Below are 23,675 nucleotides of genomic sequence, written 5' to 3'. Positions count from 1 at the left end.
GTGTCTGCTGGCTGAAAAGGCCTCTGCTGCCTGGAAACTAGAGCTTCCTGTCTCCCTCCAGGCTCAGGAGGAAGTCTCCGTGTGAAAGGGTCTGCCATGACCCATGGGTGGGTGTGCAGACTAGAATCAGGGACTATGGGGGGCGCGTGGGTGGCTCGGTTGGTTAGACCCCCCACTTCAACTCAGGTCATGATCTCATGGTTCATGGGTTCTAGCCCGAGTCCACCTCTGTGCTGACAGCTCAGAGCCTGGAGCCTGCTAAGGATTCAGTGTCTCCCTCTCTCCCTGCCCCTCTTCTGCTTGCACTCTGTGTGTGTCTCTCTCTCAAAAATAAACATAAAAAAAAAAAAAAAAAAAGAACCAGGGACCATGGAAGCCAGAATGAAAATTCCACCACCAGGTGCGAACCACAATGCAGTTTATTGAAGCTACAGGACAGAGAGGTCTTTTCTTGGAGCCAAAAACGGACAAGTACCACTCATGGGAAATCAAGGCACAGATAGGTGTGTGCGTCGGCTGCCTGGGGCTTTCCCTCAAGCCAGTGGGATGTGGGGCTGGAAGGGGGGCATCTGAGAGGCAGAGATGATGAAAAACCCGGCTCCTGGGCCATGCCCCTCAGCCTGGCTTTGGGGCGATAGATGGTTTTTCAACCCAATCATCCTTGGCAGCAAATTTTGGGCTAAGATGCCAGTCGTCTGGGAAGGTGGGACTCCAGGTTGCAGGTCAGAAGGTGAATTGGTAAAGGGTCCCACGGGGGTGTGGAACAGCACGCAGAACTGGGGTGTGCGGGCAGACGAAGGGGGCTGGGGTCTTGAGACACCTGGGGCGCCCCCTTCAGAATTTGTGGTGGGACCGCCAACTCTGGGAGGAGCTTTGCAAGACCTGGCGGGAGCTGTTGCTGCCACCCCCACTGATGGCACATGAGCCCCCCGAACTAGAGAAGCCCCCACGTACCACCGAGCCCCCTCCGGAGCCAAGCCCCTGTGGGCCCCAGCTCTGCCTTCTAGGGCGGCCCCTCCCTGGGCACAGCCGGTGTCGCCTCCGCTGCTGGTGTTTTGTATCATCTCTGCAAAGAGCGTTTGAGGTCAGGGAGCCTATGGGGCATCCTACAGCCCCGGGGCCACCCCCTCTGCCCTCCAGCCTTCCCCGGTGTCCCGCCCACTGAAACTCCACACAGGGTGGTGAGGGCAGGTGGCTGGCAGGGGAAGGAGGGACTCAGAGCCCCTGGGTTACCCTGGCCACCACCCAAGAGCTCTTCCCAACCTGCAGGTGAGATGATCTCACACCAACGCTGGCCCACAATTTGAGAAACCTTAATCTCAGCCGTCCAGCCCCTTCCCAGAGAAAGCACTGGGTAACTCACCGATGTAACAGAACTCTGGCACTCGCCAGACATCCTGTGGGAAGAGCAGAGGTCAGTGTTAGCGACCTGTGTGGCAACTCCCTCTGCTAGATGCACCTACTTAGGTCCACAGCAATTGACGTTGGCAATAAGAAATAGGATGGACTCCGGATGGGTAAGGTTGGACTTTAATTATTGCCCTTCCTACTAACATCCCAGAGTAACAGTAGAGGAACATCCCCTGGCCTACCCATCCTCTCTTTATTCAGTAAATATTATTTGAATCCATATGGGCCAAGGTCCTGAACCCAAGAGTCAGGCTACAGGAACTGACTCTTCAGACCTACAATTAAGCCAATGATAAAGAAATGGCCTAGAAATAATATTTATGCCTATGACTCCTCTTTGCAGACATGTGTTTTACAGCTAAGACATGAGACAAGAAGGGTGGGAAGTCTACCCAAGGTAAGGTTCTGGTGGTGTCACTATGGTACAGAAAACACAGCTCTCTGGAGGTCTGGCAGCATCTTGCAGCCCTGAAGAGGAGCAGGCTGGGTCCGCCAAGGGCGCATCACCACCTCCAGCAGTGCGCACATGCACACACTGATGGTACCCGATACCTGGCAGCTGGCTCAGGCAGGAAAGCCACCGGGCGTCACTGCCTCTTTGGGAACCAGAGGGATTCCCACTAACCTGCACTCCTCGCCCTCCAGGAGGGTCCGGTAGGTGGCAATCTCAATGTCCATGGCCAGCTTGACATTCATCAGCTCCTGGTACTCCCAGAGCAGCCTGGCCAGGTCCTCCTTGGCCTGCTGCAGGGCAGCCTTGAGGTCTTGGAGCTTGGCATTGTCATCCCTGAGGGCCAGCTCCCCGCCCTGCTCTGCATCAGCGATGGCTGTCTGCAGGTTGGCATTCTCGGGGGGTGGGGGCAGGAGTTCGATTTAGATTCAAGTGACATACACTGAGAGCCTGCACTGTATGCTTGGTGTCTGCATGTGGGTCACCTCACACTGGGCAAATGAGGAAACTACCACCCACAGAGGTTAAAACCTGGGCCTTCGTCTAGGTCCTAGCACATCAAGGGGTGGAGTTAGTGACACCTGGCCTCAAGGACCTAGCCCGGCTCACAAGGAGTCAGACTCTGCCTTTCTCGCCTTTCCTGGTAAGAGACTGAGCATCTTCCAAAGACCTCCCGCCTCCAAGAAGTCTTCCTGGATTATCAGAGAAACTTTCCTGAGCTACTCTCCCAATTCATTCTTCACCCAATCAGCTTCTTTCCCCGACCTCCCTAACCTTGTCTGTATTCAGTATTTCTGACCCACATCAGCAACCAGACTCCAGGGGTACAGGACCTGGATCCACATGACAAGCTTTGCTCAGCACCCAGCCCAGAACTGCACCTGGTCAATCTTGGCATGCATGAGTCCAGGACATGGTTTCACTGTGGTAAGTGCTGAGCCCTGAGATTTATGGGGCAAGCGTAAGCCCATAGTCTCAGACACATGCTCTTCCTCCTCTTCCCACCTGCTTCTTGGTGCTCTTGATCTCAGCCCGCAGCTTCTGGATCATTCTGTTGAGCTCAGAGATCTCGCTCTTGGTGTTCTTCAGGTCATCTCCATGCCTGCCGGTCATGGTCTGCAGCTCCCCCAACTGTGTCCAGGAGAGAGTTACCCTTTCAGAAAGCCAGCAGGTGTCTTCCAGATCCCCTAACCCAACCCTTCACATCATACACAAGAAAACCAAAACACAGACATGTGACTAGTGCAGAGTCACCCAGTTGGTGGAACTGAGTGCTCTCACCCCTGCATCAAGGGACCTGTCTTCTAGCACAACGGCTGCTGTTTGTGGAGCAGTTTGCACCAGGCCCTGTGCTTGATGTCATACTTCACAACAACCAGGTGAGAAAGGCATGGTTACCTCCATGTTATGAATGGGAAAACTGAGCACAGACTGCTTAAGTCCCATGACTAAACTCATCCAGCTATCAAGTGACAGTGCCAGAATTTAAATGCCAACATTGCAGATGCTAGAACCATCTTCTTAACCAGCAGACTGTCCCTCCTTGGGCAGAAAAGACAGAAGAGTCAGCCGTACATGGGCCAGCTGATGCCCCATTCAGATTTGGGAACAGAAGGAGGGGGACAGAACTCCTTGTGCCTGTAGCCCCTTTGCTCCACCCCCCTCTGTGTCTCCCCACTTCTTTCCAGATGCTGGCTTCAACCCCTCAGTGTGATTGAATCAGAGCACACAATGACAAGGTCCTGATTGGTGGAGGAGTGATGGAAGTGTCTCCAGCAATAAAGGGAATGCAGCCAGAGGAATTAAGGATTTTCTGACCTGGGCATACTGACATTTTGGGCAGCATAATTTCTTGTTGGGAGGCAGGGTCATGCATTATAGGATGTGTAGCAGGATCCCTGACCTCTACCCACTAGACTCCAGTAGCACCCCCACCGCCACCCCAGGTGTGACAACCAAAAGTCTCTACAGACACTGTCAAACATCTCCTGGGAGAAAATCATGCCTTCCCCTCCTGTTGAGAAGCACCAAGTTTGAGCAAAGTCAGAGCTTTCCGGTTAGGAAGGGAGATGTATGTGGGTGAGATCAGACCAGTGAGGCAGTGAGGGGACTGCTATGCTGGCGATAGAGAAAAGAATGACTCAGAGGCAAGGTCTGCCCTCCTGAATGGCCTGCTCATGTAGCTTGATGGGAGAGCAAGATCCTCCAGAGTTACATGCTGGTGTCACCCACCTTGGTCTGGTAGAGCACCTCGGCCTCTGCCTTACTCCTCTGGGCGATCGTCTCATACTGTGCACGGACCTCAGCAGTGATGTTGTCCAGGTCCAGGCAGCGGTTGTTGCCCATGGACAGGACCACAGACGTGTCACTGGTGTCTGCCTGCATCTGGGACAGCTCCTGCGGAGCCAGGCAGACATGCCCATTCCTGAGCAGATCCACACCAGGGCCCCTCAGAAGATGGGGAGCCACCAGCTCTGGAGGGGTCGGGAGTGACTGAGGGCCAGGTGGAAAGATATCACTTTTGTCAGAAGCACAGACGGGACTCAAGAGCCTAATAGTGAGCTCTGAGTGCCTTCCTCTCCAGGAAGGGGAGGTAGGTGGGGCAGAGGCTTGCACGTGAAAAGCACACTCACAGCATCATAGAGGGCCTTCAGGAAGTTGATCTCATCTGTCACAGTCTCCACCTTGGCCTCCAGTTCCACTTTGGTCATGTAGGTAACATCGACATCCTGGGGGACAGTTCAAACACTGTTCCCTCCAGCCTGTGGGCTGGCCCAGTCCTGGGCCATGAGGAAGGGGCCACCGGAGCCTCTCCCTCCACCGCCCCCCCCCGCCCCCCCGCCCAGGAGCTCCCTCTCAGGGGAAATGAGGCAGGCGTGTCCTCACAGGACTAAACCACTGTCTGACAGGCTGGGCTGGTGCATACCCGACAGAGAGGAGCAAAGGAGCTAAGGGGCTGGGGGGGGGGGGGGGGTGGGAAGGAGAGCAGGGCTGGGGCCACCACAATGGGCCCAGGGCAGAGGAGGGTTTGTGACTGTGCAACCCTCAAAGTTTCTCTTTAGATGGATTATGGGGATGTACTCCTGAAAACACAAAACCCTGTTGCCACCCTTTGTCCATTTTCTCATCAAAACTCAAGACCTAATGAGATTCATAAGCCCCACATGCCCATCAGGGAGAGGTATCGCCAAAGTCTGGCAGGCCCTTTATAACCTGCCCCTGCCTGCCCACCCTGCTCAGCAGCCTCCCTCCCGGGCCCTGGCCCTCACCCACATAGCCTAAAGGAGACCCTCAGCTTAGCAGGACTAAACTCATGCTTCCCCTCAATCTCCCAGCACTCTGCTTAGTGGGAGGTGGGAGTAGGGAGGGACCCTTCACCTTCTTCAAGACCACGAAGTCATTCTCTGCAGCCGTGCGCTTGTTGATCTCCTCTTCATACCTGTGAGAAAAGAGCCCCTGTCTGATCTGCCTTCTCTGGGACGTCCCCATGGCCCCAGAGCCCTTCTCATAAGTAACATGGACTCAGGACTTCTGCCAGTTTCACTCAAGACAGGTGTCATTGCAATGCACAGCCCTTCTGAAGTCAAGGAAGAATTCGTTCAACAGACTCTCTGCTATGTGCCAGGTACCACTTAATAATGGCGGTGGTCATTACTGGACACTGGTAGAAGCCTGTTCCTATTTTGGGGTCCTATTTTGATTCATCTCCTAAGGCTTCCTGGAAAATTTTGGATTTTTGAAAACCATTTCTAAGACCAAAGGGAGATGGCTGAGCTGCCAGGTGCTTTTGGGAGGGAGGTGGGTGGTACCAACTAGTGTATAGTGAGTATAGTAGCCCCATGGGCTCCCAGTAGACACTTAACAAATCAGTAAAACCCAAAAATGGGTCGCTAAGAATGTGCCAGTGAATTCTGCTTGTATTAACTCATTGAATCCTCGTTACAACCAATAGGGTAAATGCTCCCACTCTTTCCATTTTACAGTGAGGAGACTGATCACAGAGCTCCTAAGTGGCAGAATGAGGCTTGGCCAAGGCATAGCAATTTGCTATTTGCTGAGAAGCTTATTGACAGGGGAAATAAAATTCTGATTCGGAGGAGAACCTGAAGACGGTCTAGCCCAGGGAGGACAGAGGGCATTAGCCGAGTCTGTTAACTTTGGGGTGTCTTGGAACTCCCCAGAATTCTGTGTGTATACCCTTTCACTAAATTCTCAGAAAGAGTTCTGCCTCAAGCAAGCCATAAGCCACTCCTTTAAAGACTGGACTACTGAGAGTCAGAGAGGATGGGGTAAATTCTACAAGCTGGCAGCCAGCTGGAACAGAGTGAAGCCAGAGCCCAGGCCTCCTGCCATCCACCCCTGCCACCTGCCAGCTCACCCGCCTCACCCAGGGACGAGGCAGTGCACACCTCTTCTTGAAGTCTTCCACCGTCTCCTCCCTGCTCCTCAGCTCACCCTCCAGCTTGTCCTTCTCCGTGTGCAGCCCATCCAGGAAGGCCTTGAGGTTACTGATGTAGTTCTCAAAAAAAGGCTCAAGGTTGTTGTCGTTGCTATTAGAACTGGAGCCCTGCTCCTGAAGGAGGGTCCACTTGGTCTCGAGGACCTTGTTCTGCTGCTCCAGGAACCACACTTGCAACCCAATGGGAAGAGCCCCAGGGAGCTGTCTAGGGCCAGCTCCAATCATGGTGGCCCTTGGCTTCCCCAAAGTCCCAGGGGTCTCCTCCTCTCTCCTGCAAGGCTGCATTCTGTAACTCTGCAACAGTTTAGTCCTAAACCCGTGTGGACAGCAGCATTGGGGTAATGCAGGGGAGTCAGAGCCCTATTGCACAGGTAAGGAAGCCGAAGCCCAGAGATGACCAAGGGCACACAGCAAGTCAGTAACAAAACACAAGTGATGTTTCCTGATACTTAGGCTTGATGATCTTCCCGCTATATCATTCATTCATTCCTCAGTCATTTGTTCCTCAGTCATTTAGTAGTCAACAAATAGCAGGAGATCCCAACATCCAAGAGTAGATAGAGTCCCCAGGAAGAGGTTTGCAGGACCGCCAGGTACACTGCACTAATGTGGGAAGTGGCAAAAGCCATAGGGAACTGGCTTTCAGGCAGCCTGTGTCCCAGGAACAGGGTCCAGACACACCTAGAGTCAGCCTCGTCTGACAAACCTGGTTAAATGTAGGGCTCAGCTGCATTTAAATTGAACCACTGGTTAAAAGTTCTAGGCCAACTGTACACACATGTAGAATAAATATCAATTGGCCATTCAACAAACATTTGCAGAGCACCAAGCTTGTTGCCAGGGCTTATGCTGGACAGTCAAGACCCTCAAGACCATGAGAGGCTCAAGACCCTCAAGGCTCATGAGAAGGAGGGGAGCAGGCACGGAGAGGGGCCCGTTGGGAAGGGAAAGCTGGAGGAGGGCCAATCCAGCCAGGAAGTGGGTGTAGACCACTTCGTCCAGACCCAAGAGACCACCAGACTTTCCTCTTCCAGGCTCACATTAGGATTCCCAAGGCCTCCTCCCCCTGGCTCACGTGAGAGACACCACCTTCCCCATCTGGGAAGGTTGGGTTTCCTCCCCAGGAAAATTTAAAAAGAATGAGAACTATAAAAATCACCACCGTTCTGCAGCTGGGCAGTGGCTACTTAACTTGAGCCAGATCATATGCCAGTGAAGGCTCTTTTCCACCATGAGTTTTCTGAAGTATCTTTTTTAAAAAAAATTTTAATGTTTATTTTTGAGAGAGAGAGAGAGAAAGAGAGAGAGAGAGAGCAGGGGAAGGGCAGAGAGAGAGGGAGACGCAGAATCCGAAGCAGGTTCCAGGCTCTGAGCTGTCAGCACAGAGCCCCACATGGGGCTTGACTCCCAGACCCACGAGATCATGACCTGAGCTGAAGTCAGACACCTAACAGACTGAGCCACCCAGGCGCCCCCGAAGTATCTTTTTATTTATCATCATGATGTATATGCTACAGGACTAGTTACATCCAACACATCATCCTGGAGGAGTAGATTTTTGTCCTCAAATTCTTTACATTGTTCTTGTTTCCATATTACAAACAAAGTTTCAGATACCTTCAGACTCAGTGTTCCAAGTTGTTGGGACACTGTCATCTGTATTTCCCACCAGCCAGTGACATCCTTGTCTCTCATCTTGAATTCCTTTTCCAGGACGCACTGCCTAAAACCCATAAATTTTACAGAAGCCCCATTGAACCTACCAATTTCCCTTTTGTTATTTCCATTAAAGTTAAGAAAGAAAGAAGAAAGAAAGAAAGAAAGAAAGAAAGAAAGAAAGAAAGAAAGAAAGAAAGAAAGAAAGAAAGAAAAATGAAGGATGCCTCTTCCTCAGGTTGTTGAGAGGATCATGTATGAGAAAAGTTCTCTGTCACTTGGGTGCGGTGTGAATGTAGGTCGTTTTTGTAACACTTGTCTCCTACTTCCCTTCAGCAGCAGAGACCAGTCTTGGTGCCTCTGCTGCTGGCAGCGAAACCGTAGGTCCTCTGGGGGGAAAGAGCCTGCATAGAGTGTGCATTCCCACTAACATATACATGCAGATAGACTCGCAAAACCACACACACGCACACACCTGCTCTCTCATCACAGTGCCCTGCCCTGGGCTCTCTTCCCCGTGAAGCCCTTTATGTCGCAGACGGGGACTGCCCTCCTTGCCCCCTCACCCCCTACGTACCTGCCCCATGCCCTCAAGGCCCTGATTCTTGCCCAAAGCTTCTCGCTAATCTGAAAAAGCAAGACACAGCAATTGAGTCTGAATCGGGTCACAGACTGAGAGTTCACAGCCCAGGGGCTGTCTGGACACAGCCACCTCCTGAGTCTCCTTGTACTCAGCTTCCTTTTCTGCACATACAGGGCTTCAGACTTGAGTGGGCAGGGGGAGGGGAGCGGGGCTGACATTGGACCTACTGAAGTCAGGGGTTCAAAGGAGGTATGGAAATGAGAGAAAGGGCACCAGTGTCCTAGCCCCACATTCCATCCACCACCTTGGCCTGCTGACGTCTGTGATGCTGAGGACAGAGTCAGTCTGGGGAAAGTGGAAGGAGGGTGGGTTTGCGGCTGGGAGTTGTGGGGAGGAGACATTATAACAATATTTATATAAAGTCACCCTGTTTTCGCAGACATGTGAGGCTGGTCTTGACTCCCAAATCCGAACGGTGCATTTCCAGTGTGGCCCCTGCCTTCCTCGAAAGAGACCTGGGAGCAAATGAGGAAATGTGCCACACTGTCTTCCCACCCCCTGCCTACCATTTTCTCCAATCCTTGCTATCAAGGGAAACACTTTGGAACAATGCAGTGGCTTCCACCCCTTGATGGTTGCCAGCAACCTGGCCCAGTTTGAATATGCTGAGAAATCAGGTTGCATTTTAAACATAAAGAACAAATTCCAAAGAAATTGGGGTGGAAGTTTGAGGCTCTAATGAGGGCCCATCCCAAATCCCTTCTTCCTGGCAAAGCCCACTGCTAATCCCCCACACCTGCAAACTATAAACCCCGCTGTTCTCCTCGGATGCCTCTTAGAAAGGGGAGCAGAGCGTGTTATTACCAGCACAGCTGGGCCTTCCCAGAGGGGAGGGCATAGGGGCTCCTTGAGAGACTCGGGGCCCTGTAGCCCCTCCTCTCCATGGCCATGGCTAGGCCTCTCACGAGGGTACCATGACCAAGGCCCCCTCTGCTCTGAGGAAGCCGGGCTGTCACTGGGGGGAGTTAGGAAGGCAGAGGAGAAATCGCTCCTGGCTGCAGGGAGCCCTGGCTTCTCTGGGAAACAGGGCACTCAGATTCAGGCGCTCAGGGTTAAGGACCAGCTTGGCAACATATAGCACAGCAGATGGCAGATAATGTGGGTTGGGGACAGCGGTGGTTGAGTGGAGCTAGGAAGGAGTTGAGGAGAAAGAAGCGTGTGGGGCTGCGTCAGGATGGGGGCACTGAGTCAGGAGGCCTTGGATCGGGTGTGGGCGAGGTGAGGGACTGTGTTTTGGTGTCCAGGACAAACTGTCATCCTGTTGTGAGCAACTGGAGAGAACCCTGCTCTATAGGGAACTGTTCAACACTAGGTGAGCTCTGAGCCAAGTCATACTGGGGAGGGACCAGCCTCGCTGCATCTAGAACCCAGGAAAGGTCTTAGGCCAGCAGCTGCTGTCCTAAAGGACAGGGTCCTTGACAGATGGGCAGCCTCCTCAAAGTGCCAAGATGCTGCCACCCCAGGAGGCCATCAGAGCAGTGCCATGGAAAGCACCCTGGACAGAAACAGGAAGCCCTGCTTCCAGGCTCCGGATCCCTCTGGGCTACCATTTAGCCAATCAGAATAGAGCTGATAAACTCCTGCTCCGCCTATGAAGCGGCTGGGAGTTGGGACGTGAGGTAAGTGCTATACAGTGTTGTATAAACCAAACAGCAGACACGCTGTGTCTGTTTCTGTGTCTGTGTCTGTGAGGGACTATAATAGCGGCAGGTAGGCAAGCCGTGGCGTGCTGGCCAGGGGGCAGGCTCAGTGATTGACATTCACAGACCTCTTCCCTTCTATCCTCCCTCCCAGCAACCCTGTAGGGAAGGGCACGTAGTAGTTCCATTTCACAGATGAGGAAAACTGGGGCTCAGAAGTTAAATTGCCTGTCTGAGGGCCCACAGACAGTAAGTGCCAATAGCCTCCGATCCCGTTCTGTCCCAGTCTGGAGCCCGTGTTTGTGGAGCAGCCAGGCAAGACTTGGGCCTCTGGCAAAGGCCTCCTGTGGGGACCCCACACAGTGCTCTGTGTCTGTTCCTACCCAGAGCTCAGCTCATGGAACAGGCCCTGACTCTGAGCAACTGACTCGGATTTGATCAAGTTTGGGAAATGGCAGATGAAAACAGAGTGCAGAACCAGGAGCCAAGGTACAAGCAGGACCCTACTCTTGTCTAAGCCCCCAGCAAGGGCACTTGGCAGTAGTTCCCCAGCAGTGGGGGTAGTTGATGGGTGCTATATCATCTTACCTTTTTCCAGTGAGTATCAGAGTCCCAGTTTTGCAAGCCAATGGGCCGCAGGCCAGGGCCATGAACCACCCTGACACTAAGCGGTTCACAGTTAGTAGCCCCGCCTCTAAATGAGACCCTAGTGTGAGGCTCCTCTGCCCTCCCCCTCATCTGCTCCCCAGCCACCCCTTCTGAACACCTTTCTGTGCTGGGTACTACCTTGACCTCTTCTGACTAGCTCCTCCTCTGTACCAGGGATCATGAAAAATCCTCTGGCTTCAAGCCCCCCTCCCCTTTTCTTTACACCCAAACTGACCCATAATTTAGAAACCAGCAAGCACCCCAGCCCCAATGGTGTTCTGTCTTACAGCTCCTGGGACACCATTGCCCCTAAGTAAGTCAGACGAGAATGTCTTTCCTCCCCTCAACCAGCGGGAAAGCCCGTGGAGGGCTGGACCATACTTGGGGCGGTCTCTATACCCTCAGCACCCAGCCAGCCAGCCTTGTACAACTTGAGCCATTCTTGTTTCCAAAAAGTGCCAAGCCACAGCCTCGTAAGCATACGTGCCAACACTTAATAGCATCTGACATTTGTGGAGTGTCTTCAACTTTTTAAAATCCTTTCACTTATCAGGACTGACAGACAAATGGGCAAGCATGCCACACAGAGACACACACCCTCCCGTGACTCACAGACAAAATGCTCTCAAACGACCTGCAACCCCAAATGAAAACGACCAAAGCATTAAGCACGAACGAGGTTTGAAGACTGATAACAGTCAGAAGGTAAATGCTGTCTGACTCTGCTTTCTCCCAAGAGGCGTGGAAACCAGAGCTGGGAGTGAGGGTCAGGCACAATGCTCAGAGAGCCCAGGTAGGGGTAGCCAACCCTTGTTTTCCCCAGGACTCCATTCCCAGCAAGGGGTACAAGGACCACCATCCATACCATTATCTTTCCAAACGTCCATTCATTCTCTCAGCGGTCGTTCGTCAAGCACCTAACTTACACCAGGCACCAGGCTACCCAATAGGAACACGATTCTGCACAAGGTCCAAGGTCTGGAGAAACTCACAGTTGTATTGAAGGAGGAGCCAGTCATGTAAACAACTCCTTATATCACATCAGGATCAGTGTTTTGGACAGCGGTACTATAGGCATAAGAGGAAGAAAGGCTATGGAAGGCATCATAGAGGAGGCAATTTTGAGTGGGGTATTGAGGGATGAGTAGGAATGGGCCCCGTGGATGGACAAAAAGAGAAAAGCATCCCCAATAGAGAGGAAAACGTTTCAGATACAGGTGAGTGGGGAGGGTTAGTGAGAGACCCCACATTCTTGCAGAATAGAGGACATGGAAGGGGGGGACAGGTGATATGGAAGGTTGAAACTGATTATGATGGTGTCTTTGTGCTATGCTACAGAATCAAGGCTTCACTCTGTGGGCAGTGGCCTTGGGGCTGACTGCACATCAGGACCACTGGGCAGCTTTTAAGAATCCAGATCCTCAGGCCTCACTCTTGATCTCCTGAATCAGAATCTTAGGTAATGTGGCCCAGGCACCTGTATTTTTTTTAAGTTCCAGTTTGCTTTAACTCTGATGTACTAATCCCTAAAACATAAGCAACCTTATTATAGGAGGAAAACTTCCACATCTTTGTGAAGGGCTGGGGGAGCCATAAGACAGAGTCACCCATCCTGTCTTCAGACCAGGTATAGACTTTTATCTAGACCAAGAGGCTGGGCCAAGCAGCCAGTCTTTAGAGGCAGGTGCAAATGCTGATGACTGAGAAGCACCACCAGAGCTCTGGAGAGCCAGCAGGGAGCTTCGAAACACATCACTGAGAAAGGGCAAGAAAAGGTGAACCACAGCCTGGGGCAAACATGTATCTGATGGGTCTCCAAAACATCATGATGAGAGAAAGAAGCTAGACACAGAAAGAATATATTCTGTATGATTTCATTTACATGAAATTCTAGAAAAGGCAAAGTAACCTGTAGTGACAGAAAGCAAGCCCCAGCCTGGGCCTGAGGGCTGGAGGATGATTGACAGCAAAGTGGTGTGGGAGAAAATTTTGGAAGATGTCCTATATTTTGATTGTGGTTGTATTTACACAGGGATACACCTCTCTGTGAGTCAAAACTCACTGAAATGTACTCTGAAAATGACTGCATTGTTATTGTATGCAAATTATACCTCAGTGAAATTGATTTTAAAAAGGGGACAAGAAGGGCGCCTTGGGTGGCTCAGTCAGTTGAGCATCTGACTTGATTTCAGCCCTGGTCATGATCCCAGGGTCTTGAGATCAAGCCCAGTGTTGGGTTCTGTGCTGAGCATGGAGGCTGCTTAAGATTCTCTCTCTCTCTCTCTCTCTCTCTCTCTCTCTCTCTCTTTCTCTCGGCATCTGGGTGGCTCAGTCAATTGAGCGTCTGACTTCAGCTCAGGTCATGATCTCGCAGTTCGTGAGTTCAAGCCCCACATCAAACACTCTGCTCTCAGCACAGAGCCCATTCTGGATCCTCTGTCCCTTTCCCCCTGTCCCTCCCCTGCTTGGGTGCTCCCTCAAAAATAAAACCATTTTAAAATTTTTTTTAAAAGAGCCAAATTAGGGGCGCCTGGGTGGCGCAGTCGGTTAAGCGTCCGACTTCAGCCACGTCACGATCTCGCGGTCCGTGAGTTCGAGCCCCACGTCAGGCTCTGGGCTGATGGCTCGGAGCCTGGAGCCTGTTTCCGATTCTGTGTCTCCCTCTCTCTCTGCCCCTCCCCCGTTCATGCTCTGTCTCTCTCTGTCCCAAAAATAAATTTTAAAAAAAATGTTGAAAAAAAAAATTTAAAAGAGCCAAATTATGGAAAGAGCCTAAATGTCCATCAACTGATGAATAGATAAATTGTGGTTTATATACACAATGGAATATTATGCGGCAATGAGAAAGAATGAAATATGGCCTTTTGTAGCAACATGGATGGAACTGGAGAGTGTTATGCTAAGTGAAAGAAGTCATACAGAGAAAGACAGATACCATATGTCTTCACTCTTATGTGTATCCTGAGAAACTTAACAGAAGACCATGGGGGAGGGGAAGGGGAAAAAAAAGTTAGAGAGGGAGGGAGCCAAACCATAAGAGACTCTTAAAAACTGAGAATAAACTGAGGGTTGATGGGGAGTGGGAGGGAGGGGAAAGTGGGTGATGGGCACTAAGGAAGGCACTTGTTGGGATGAGCACTGGGTGTGGTATGGAAACAAATTTGACAATACATTTCATATTAAAAATAAATAAATAAATAAATAAACCATATTCAAATCGTAAAAAAATAAACAAATAAAACAAAATACACACTTGTCAATAATTACAGTTTTTATGAAGGGAAATAGAAACCATGTCTACTCTGGTCACTAAACCACTTAGGATAAGAGTGACTTGAAAATGGGACCCAGAATTAAAGACAGTTCTTGTGCGTGATGCCAATCCCTCACTGCAGCGAAAAGGTGACATTATGCTCCACAGGGCTGATGTGGTTTGTCTACCATCAAGTCCTTATAATCTGGGAATAGCTCAGTCTCCGGCGGGGATACAAAAGAGGGCAGGATTTATGCCTTTCAAAGAGTTCAGATAGTAGTGATGGTGGACGCAAAGGGTTCATGCATGGCCCTTTCCACTTCGGGGGAGGGTCGCTCTCTCCCATCGCCCTCACCCCCTCACCTCGCCTCTCTGACACAGATCGAATGACGAGTGTGCCATTCCAGCTCCAAGAAAGTCCTGGGAGGTCCAACAGGCACAACAGGAACTGGGCTTGCCCCCTGAGGAGTGCCATCCCACGTGGCTTCGGCCCCAGCTCCCTGCTTTCCTCTTTCTTGCCCAGCCCCACCTTCATATGCCTTCCTGAGAAGCACAAAGCCACTCTGCTGCTGTGCACTTGTCCATCTGGCCACCATACCTGCAAGAGGAGAGAAGCCTGGGCTGGGCACAGCTGTGTCAGAGGCATGCTAGGAAGGTTCCCTGGCTGACGCAGCTCACCCCATGTTCCAGCTTCCAGGTTCCAGCCCTGGGATTCCATGGGTGAGCCAAACAGAAAGCCAGCCTGGTCATAGGGACCCACTGAGTCCTGTGTCCTCCCAGCTCATCCCGGCTCTGGCATAAATGTTCAGGATGTTGGTAATGGACCATAGAATGGGGTAAGGGCAGTACTTCTCCAAGCCCAAACAGACCTAGATGACACACGGCCTCCTTTCCCATTCTGCAGCTCTGCTACTCAGGTCCAATCCTCTTTTCTCCCATATTCCTCCGCTCCCCCACTCCGCTCCCGCTCTGAGGCTTGGGGACCCCCCATGGCTCGGGAGTATCTCTCTGTTCCTCAGTCAGCACTGCAGTTAATATCCCTGCAGTCTACCACAGGGCTAGGAACTCCCAGAGAGCGACCCTGGGCTTCTGTCTCTGCAGCCCCTCTCTTAATCTAATCCCTGTGCCCAGTCATGCTGAGGCCCAGCTCTGCTGCTCTGGTCCCCAGACAGAGGGCTCTGGGAATAAGGACCATGAATCAACTCCTTGGTCACAGGAGCCCCAATGCCTAGCAGAGGGCCAGGCACAGACTAGGCACTCTATTTGCTTTATTATTATTTACATTTTAGTTACTATAATTGTAATAATAATAAAATAATAATTATTAAGAATCTGGTTTCTGGACACTTAATATGAATTAATAATAACAACAATGTGGGGCACCTGGCTCAGTCATTTTAAACATCAGACTCTTGATTTCAGCTTAGGTTGTCATCTCACGGTTTCATGAATTCCATCCCCGCATTGGGCTCTGCGCTGACTTCGTGAAGCCACCTTGGGATTCTCTCTCTCTCTCTCTCTCTCTCTCTCTCTATCTGCCCCTCCCCCACTCCCACTCTCTCGGTCTCTCTCAAAATAAATAAACTTTAAAAAGATAATAATAACATTGTATCACCTTTTGCCAGACACTTTTGAAATGTTCAGTATATGTTCAATGAATTCACTCTCAGGACAAACCTCTGAGTAGATACAATTATCATCCCTATTTTACAAATTAGGAAACTGAGACACAGGATAGTTAGGTAAATGACCTATGACTGAGCAGCTAGAAAGTCACATAGTCAAGGTTAAACCTGGGCAGTGTGGATCTAGAGTCTGTGCTCATAAACACAGTCTACACTGCTGGTCTACCAGTGAGACGCATTAAGCTTCTTCCCTATTCCTCACTTTGCAACCTGTCCAGGTGGGCCTGAGGCAGCTGGTGTAGGACTCAAAGAAGGGCTGCAGGTCATGGGCACTGGCCCTGGAGGTGGCCAGCTGCTCCTGCAGGAGGCACCACTTGGTCTCCAGGAACTGTACCTGCTGTCAACCAAGGAGGAGAGGTCATGGCCTGCCTGGCCTCCAGCTCATGAGCAGACCCACTGCCCCAACCCAGGCCTTATGTTCCCAGGCCCCCTCCCCACACCACAGGCCCTCACCTTGTCGATGAAGGAAGCAAACTTGTCATTGAACATCTTGATTTGCTGCTTCTCTTGGTCTTCACCCTCCTGATCTAGAGGGTCGATTCCCATGTTCAGGGACTGAAGGAGGCTCTGGTTGATGGTCACCTCCTGGATGCTGAGGGGAAAGCCCCCTGAACCCTCACGGCCCCCAGATCCACCAGGAATGCCTCCAAAACCACCATATCTCCATTGCCCCTTCCTCCAGCCTCACACAGTCTCCCTCCAAAGACACCCAAACATCCCCAGCATCCCCACGCTGAGCCCCCAGCCTGGGTGGCACACTAAGCAAGACTTTCTTGCTTCTCCCAAGGCTGTATAGGCTCTGGCTGCCAAAGGCATCCTGTATCATGACAAAGGCTATTACAGCAGGTTAGATAAAGGTGCCCCCTCCAAAAATGATGTAGTCCTAGGAGTGCAGAATTTTGTCATAGACAGTGGGCTGAATCTCTGTCTCCCACTCCACTCCACTGCTTGGGCCTCAGCTAGAAGTCCTTTGTGGTAAAGCCTCATAAAGATGTGCTACAGCTCTGGTGGAAATGCGGTAAGAATGCTTGAGAAGTGGCACAATTTTTTTGTTGTAGGGAATTTAGCATAACCAATTATCTGCTGCCTTCTAAGTCTGCACCAGCTACCAGGATTTGGCATTGACTTTGCAGTGCAGACTACTACTCAGTAATGGCATTGCATTTCCTAAGGACAAGATTATGTTGTATCGTGATCCAATAAGGGAGTCCGTCTCAGATCCTCTCCAATCACCAGGATTGGATAGCGGGGGGTGGTGGGGGAAGAAGACACAGAAGGCTCCTCCACTGAGAACTCCCCAGCTGACAAAGGGAATGGAGGTGCACACAGCACATGGAAAGACACAGAGACCCTAAAGCCACAGCAGGGCCATGAGCCTCAGGACCTGATCTCAGGATAAATTTGGAGCAATTCACACACACACACACCACACACACACACACACACACGCACACACACACACATGCCCTCCATGAGACCTGAAGGGCCAACAGGGCTTTACTAAAGACACATTATGACAGACTAGCTTTATCTCATTTTCAACAGGGGCCACTTGCCCAGTAAGCCAGAGGATACTACAGGTGTAGGGAAACAGGGTCCCAGAAAGATGCCAACTGGGTTGCTCATGAGGCAGATGGAGAAAGACCTGGAGGAAGTATAGCACATCCATGGCCAGCTGACTCCCATTCTCTGACCTGGACAGTGCCCCTTGACAGGATGCTCGATCCTCCACCCTCATTCACTATGCACTCATCCAGTATCTGCTCTGGGCCCAGAACTGCCAGGTGCTGCAAACAATGGCTGTTGCCTGCTCTGCCTGCTCAGTCTGCCAGTTCACGGGCCAGCAAGGAAGGCAGACACGTCAATACAAAGGTACTGAGAAAGACAGGTGTGTTCAGGGCCTGCTGGTGACACGATGAGGGGGTGAGTAACTCTGCTGGTAGCTGAGGGGCAGACATGGAAATCTCTCCTCAAGAGCAGATGTCAGAGCTGAAGGAAGATGGGGTCTCAGAGAGTATGCCCGCCAAAAGGGAAGCATTTGCAAAGGACCGAAGACTTGGAATAGTTCAGAGTGTTTAAGAAAATGGAAGCATTTTTGCTCACTGGTAAAGGTAATACAGAAAAGGGTGTGGTGTTCTGGGACCTCGTTGGAGAAACAGGCTGAGCCCCTTCAAGAAGGCCTGATAGGTCATACGAAGATGTCAGATTGCGTCCTCAGGCAATAGGGAGCACTGTAGGACTTAATGGGGAAATAACATGGTAAGATTTGTGCTTCAAATGCAATGCAGACACCCTCAAAGTCCTCCAGCCTCCCAGGTCTTGCTTCCCTTTAATAACCAACCAAATGTCCAACCTCCATTTCAATTCTGCAGGGAGTTCAGTACCTCCCGCTCCCACATACTCCTGTGGAGGAGCCCTGAGCCAGACCTTCCCTGGTCAGTCTACAATACGTCTTCCTACCTGTTGCTCCCAGTCCCCAAGACCACCGTCTGCCCCTAGCCCACCCTGGCCGATATCTGAACCCAACCCTCTTCCTTTGCCAATGATGTACTGTAATGAGAGTACAGTACGATCCAGGAATGACCCCAGTTCCTTATCTGACATCCCTGTGATAGAAATGTCATGGGCATCCCCTGGGAAATGCTTCCTTGACCGTGGCCTCCATGTGTGATCTCCTGACATGTTGTAGGAGCCACTCTTCCTCCCTCTCTTTCTGCCCCTCCCCAGCTCACATGCTCTCTCTTTTGCTCTCAAAAATAATTTTAAAAAAAAACTTAAAAGAAAAAAAAGAAGTAAGGATATAAACAACCCATAGTACTTCAATTCTATGGAATACTCTTGGCAATAAAAAGAAGCAAACTATTGATACACACAACAGATTGGAGGCATCTCAAAGGCATTATGCTGAGGGAAATAAGTCAGTCTCAAAAGGTTACCTACTGTGTGACTTGTTTATATGAGATTCTCTGAGAGACTAAACTATAGTGACAGAACAAGTCAGTGGTTGCCCATGGTTAAAGGTGGAGGGAGTGTGTCACTATAAAAAATAACATTCAGGAGTTTTGGGGGGTGATGAAACTATTCTGGACCCTAACTGTGGCAGTGGCTTCACGAATCTATACTGCATAACTGTTAAAATTTATAGACTAGTTCACCCCAAAAAAGTCCATTTTAACATATGATAATTAAAAATACAGACAAAGGAAAAAGGAACATGTTGAACAATATCACGGCAGAGGGGTGGAGGTGGGGGAACACTAAATTAGCAGGACACTAAATCTACAAGACAAATGACCAGGTTTCTTCAAGAAATAAATTACTAGGAATAAAAAAGAGGGATATGACCCAATTGCAATGCATGAACATTTTTTAGATCCTGATTAAACAAGTGCTTTTAATGCAAACATTCACAAGACATTATAGGAAATGTGAACTCAGACTGGATTTTTTTTATTTGAATATAGTTGATAAACTGGACTGAATTTTTTTATCAAAGAATTAATGTTTATCCTGTTAAGAGTGATAATTTTAATATGGTTATATTATTTTAAAAGTCCTTATCTTTTAGAGAAACTTAAGGACTATGTATGAATAAAATAGTATGATGTCTGGGATTTGTTTCAACATAATCTGGAGGGGTAAAAGGAGTGGGGAGAATAGAAATGAAACAGAATAATGAGTTGATTGTTGAGTTGATCGTTGATGGGTACAGAAAGAAGCATTCATTTACTCTTCTGTCTATTTTTATATTTATTTGAAATTTTCTATAATAAAAAAAGTTTTTAAAAAGCTACTTCCCTTAAAATTAAATATAACACCTTTCTCCTCTATTCCAGCTCAGGATGAGTCAGTGGCAGGAACTGCCAAACTGCCAACTGCAAAGTTGGAGGATACATAGTGAGAAGCTCCATGCCCACTCTTTTCCTTGGGCTAGTCAGGCCACTCTTGGAAGTTTGGGTTGGGTTCCAGACATCCAGAGGATGTTATGTCTATGACAGAGCACCCAGAATGGTAAGGGCACCCAAAGCAGAGTTGGAAATGAAATGATTCCACAAGGAGAAGGAATCCAATAAAGGGGAAAAACATCCTCGAACATTTGTAGACTGTTGTGCACAAGAGGACTTAGGATTTTCCCTATAGCCACAGAGGGGAAAAAACTTGGACCAATGAGTAGAATTTACAAGGTAAAACTCAGTTTAGTGTCCTTTATAAAAGAGAGGAGTTACTTTCCACAGGAAGCTGCTGACTATAGAATGGTGTTTTAGAGAAGACCTCAGTGTCCAAATGGGGATTCCTTTTCAGGGCCTCTGAAGTCATTTCTAGCCTTGAAAGTCTGACTCCTCAGAAATTAATTAACAGTGGTAACCCTCAAAATAATAGTGGTAATATCTCCCATATATTGAGTACCTATCTTGTTCTAGGAGCTGACCTCTGTCATGCATTGTACAATTTAATCAATACATCAGTCAACAAGTACAAATTTTCTGTCTGATATTATATAAGATACAAACAATATACGGCATAGTCCCTCTCTTTAAAGAGCTTATAATCTAGGGGTGCCTGGGTGGCTCAGGTGGTTAAGCGTCCAACTTCGGCTCAGGTCATGATCTCACAGTTTGTGGGTTCAAGCCCCACGTTGGACTCTGTGCTGACAGCTCAGAGCCTGAAGCCTGCTTCAGAATCTGTGTCTCCCTTTCTCTCTGCCCCTCCCCTGCTCATGCTCTGTCTCTCTCTGTCTCAAAAATAAATAAAACATTTTTAAAAACTTTAAAAAAAAAAAGTAAAGAGTCTATAATCTAGTTGTTAATCAAAATTTGTATACAAGTAGTATAATATCTGTATGAATATTTTCACTTTATAAAATACTTTCATGTATATTATTTCATGTATTTTTTGAAACATCCCTGAGAGGTAGATATTATTTTTATTATCACATTAGCGAATACTAACAGCTAATATTTTAAATTACTCTCTTCCTCTGTGAGTGTCCAGTTTCCAATTTGCTCATCATGAGCCTAGCTCTGATCAAGAGAAGAAGACTATCTTCTCAATTTTCTTTATTTTCATTTCCCTCTCATCCCAATAAGGGAGTTAAATTAAACATAATAATCCAAAAAATAATAACAGTAATAAAAGTAATAATCCATGTTTTTAAAAAGGAAGCAAGTATGCTAATCATCCAATGACAAATACTGCCCAGCAGCTGAGACAAAAAAGCAAACATGCTAAATTAGGTAAGTTTTATTATCTATAAGGACTCTGACACTTGTTTGTTGTTCTTGGTTTTAAAAGAAACAAAACAAAACAGACAAAGCCTGGGTCTATTTTAAAGTTGAACTTTGAAACAAATATTAATATTAACATTACTTGATCTTTAGTGGAAAATCTGTGAGCACATGTAAATAGTCAGAACTAAAGGTGGGACTGAGAAGTCAGGTTTGGAGGGATTGAATCCCCCAGGTATCTGGACCAGATCTCAGAACCAAGGACAGAGCAGGGCTGTGAATAGTCAGCTTCTGCCTTCAAAGACCAAAGACATTCCACCCCACAAATCTATCATGAAACAAACAAAACCACACATGTGACATTAGTACACCATGCAAGTTACAAGCATGGACTCTAGGGTCCAACTACTCATGTTCAAACCCTGGCTGTACCACCTGCTAACTGCATCCTTTGGCATAGTGTGATCTTTATGTCTCTGTGCTCCTTTTTCTCATCTATAAAGTGAGGATAATCATACTTACCTCATAAGATCATTGTGAAGATTAAATTATTTATGTGTGAAATTCTCCGAACAATGTCTGAGGAGGTGAAAATTACTTAATAAAACCTTTTTTCATTTATTGATTTTCCAGAGCCTTGAGATCTCAAGATGTGGGAGGAAAAGGGAGACAGAGAGCTACAGAGTCTTACTGGGAAGAGGGGCAACTGTCATTGAATCATAAGGAATGAGGACACAAGGGCAACGTTTGACCACATTCTCCTACCACTGTAGCCTAAAGCCCCCAAGGAGGAGATAAAGAAAGGCTGCCCCTGGAGGTGACCCAGGCTGGGCACTGCATGGCTGTCACTGAGGCATTTGGAATTCTTGGCAAGGATTACTGATGCCAGTATGAGAAGTGTGCCAGCCCCAAGGCGTGTCCTGCCCTGGGATAGATCCAAAAAGAGTGAAGCACAGCATGGCAACTGAGCAAAGTCTGACCCAGTTGGCTTAACTCCAAAGACACCCTCAGCACCCTCCTCCTCTCTTCTTCTCTCACTCCATACGTAGCTGCTAATGTAACGTCCTGCAGGCCACATTTTGAGTATGTTGCTCTCTGACTCGGCAAACATCACGGGTCCCTACTATTCTGAAAAACTCATAGAGTCAAATACACCATCACATATTATAATTTAATGAAGAAAAGGAAACAGAGACCTGAGAGGAGGCAAGAAAAGTTTCTATATAAGAGAACAATGGGCAGGTGATATGCTCAGGGACAAACTCCTCACCTGACAGTGTCTACCTGGGTCCCCTCTTGGCTTTGAGCCTCCAAGCGGATGAGAGTATTTTAGGAGAGAGGAGCGATTATAGAGAGGTGTGGCTAAAGGCAGGGGAAATCCTACAGTTGCACATCAAGGTCCAGTCTCAGTATTTGATGCAGGAGCTCTGGTCACTGCTGGTGGCAGTCTGCACAATCCTAGCTGAGGAAGAGGATGAACTGCTCAGTCTGGGACTCTGATCCATGGAGATGCTCTTGCTTCTGGACTGGATGCCCTTCCCACATTGGTGGACTCACTGTCCCTTTGGATGCCCTGGCCACCTCTGTTGCCCGAATGCCATTGCTGCTGCTGCTGCTAGTGCTCCCAGCACTAATGTTCTTGCTGCTGGATGTTTGGCTGACCACAACTGCAAAAAAAAAAGGGGGGGGGGGGCGGGGAGGGGTGCTGCTCAGTGTCATCTGTCTGTCTAAATGCCCACTGTATGCATTCCTATCTTTGGAATGAGTGTCAGAGAAAATTCAAAAAAAGGTGACCACCCTCCCATGGTAGGGAGTTCTTTGTCTGAGGGGGAATCCAGGACATACACTGGATAGGACATTAGATAAGTCTTACCCAAATACGACTCTCCCTTTGCCCCTCCCTTTCTTTTACTCTTGGAATCAAACCGTGGAAAAGACAATTTGCAGGTAGGCAAGCTGAAGCAAAGCCACAAGAAATCATCTCAAACAATAGAAATGGAGTGTGTAAGATACTCACAGATGCACACTGGGCTCTGACACTCCCCAGGCATCTTGTTTAGGAAAACAAAATAAATATAATGGGAACCTCATGGTGGTTCCTCTCAGCATCTCTGTTCAGAATTATCCCCTGGGATGCCAAAGTACAATAATCTGAGTTGCAGCATCAGGGATTGAAATTAGACATGAGAAGGGCTTCCCTGGGATTCTAGGATGGGGATGCAGAGAACAGAGATATAATGTGTCTCTGGATACTTGGCTCTGTCATCACCTTGGCCTTGATTCCCTCACTGACAAACCTGGGATAATATACTTCTTCATCAGTTTGTTGAAGAGAGTAAATTAAGCCATGAAGAATGTCTAGTACAGTTCTTGGCCTATACCAAAAGTGACACAGTTTTTATCTGTGCCAGAGATATAGAGTCAAAGAAGAGAGACTGATGCAGAGAGGAGTGGAAACCAGTTTGTAGAACTGGAGGAGCAGGCTACCAGGACCACCTAGTACCCATCTTGTATTGCCCACCATCCCAGGATTGACTGACATTGACCTTTGGGGAGAACCATATGCCTGTTGGAAAGCACTAAGTATTCAGCTGTAACAAATATA

The 23,675-nt window shown here is 49.0% G+C and overlaps 1 protein-coding gene across 1 annotated transcript; it reads right to left on the bottom strand.

The window, feature by feature from the left end:
- Nucleotides 1-533: 533 nt before the first annotated feature.
- Nucleotides 534-23,121, bottom strand: LOC131483843 (keratin, type II cytoskeletal 3-like). Its single transcript, XM_058682227.1, has 11 exons — nucleotides 23,088-23,121; nucleotides 22,614-22,737; nucleotides 16,289-16,521; nucleotides 6,271-6,490; nucleotides 5,240-5,300; nucleotides 4,495-4,590; nucleotides 4,094-4,258; nucleotides 2,867-2,992; nucleotides 2,036-2,256; nucleotides 1,364-1,397; nucleotides 534-569 (listed from the first exon to the last, which is right to left on the bottom strand). The coding sequence occupies exons 1-11, from the start codon at nucleotides 23,119-23,121 to the stop codon at nucleotides 534-536; spliced, it is 1,350 nt and encodes a 449-aa protein (XP_058538210.1).
- Between the last annotated feature and the right edge of the window lie 554 nt (nucleotides 23,122-23,675).

Source organism: Neofelis nebulosa, chromosome 8, assembly GCF_028018385.1.
Source record: "Neofelis nebulosa isolate mNeoNeb1 chromosome 8, mNeoNeb1.pri, whole genome shotgun sequence".
Classification (NCBI taxonomy): domain Eukaryota; kingdom Metazoa; phylum Chordata; class Mammalia; order Carnivora; family Felidae; genus Neofelis; species Neofelis nebulosa.
This window is presented reverse-complemented; position numbering and strand designations above follow the sequence as displayed.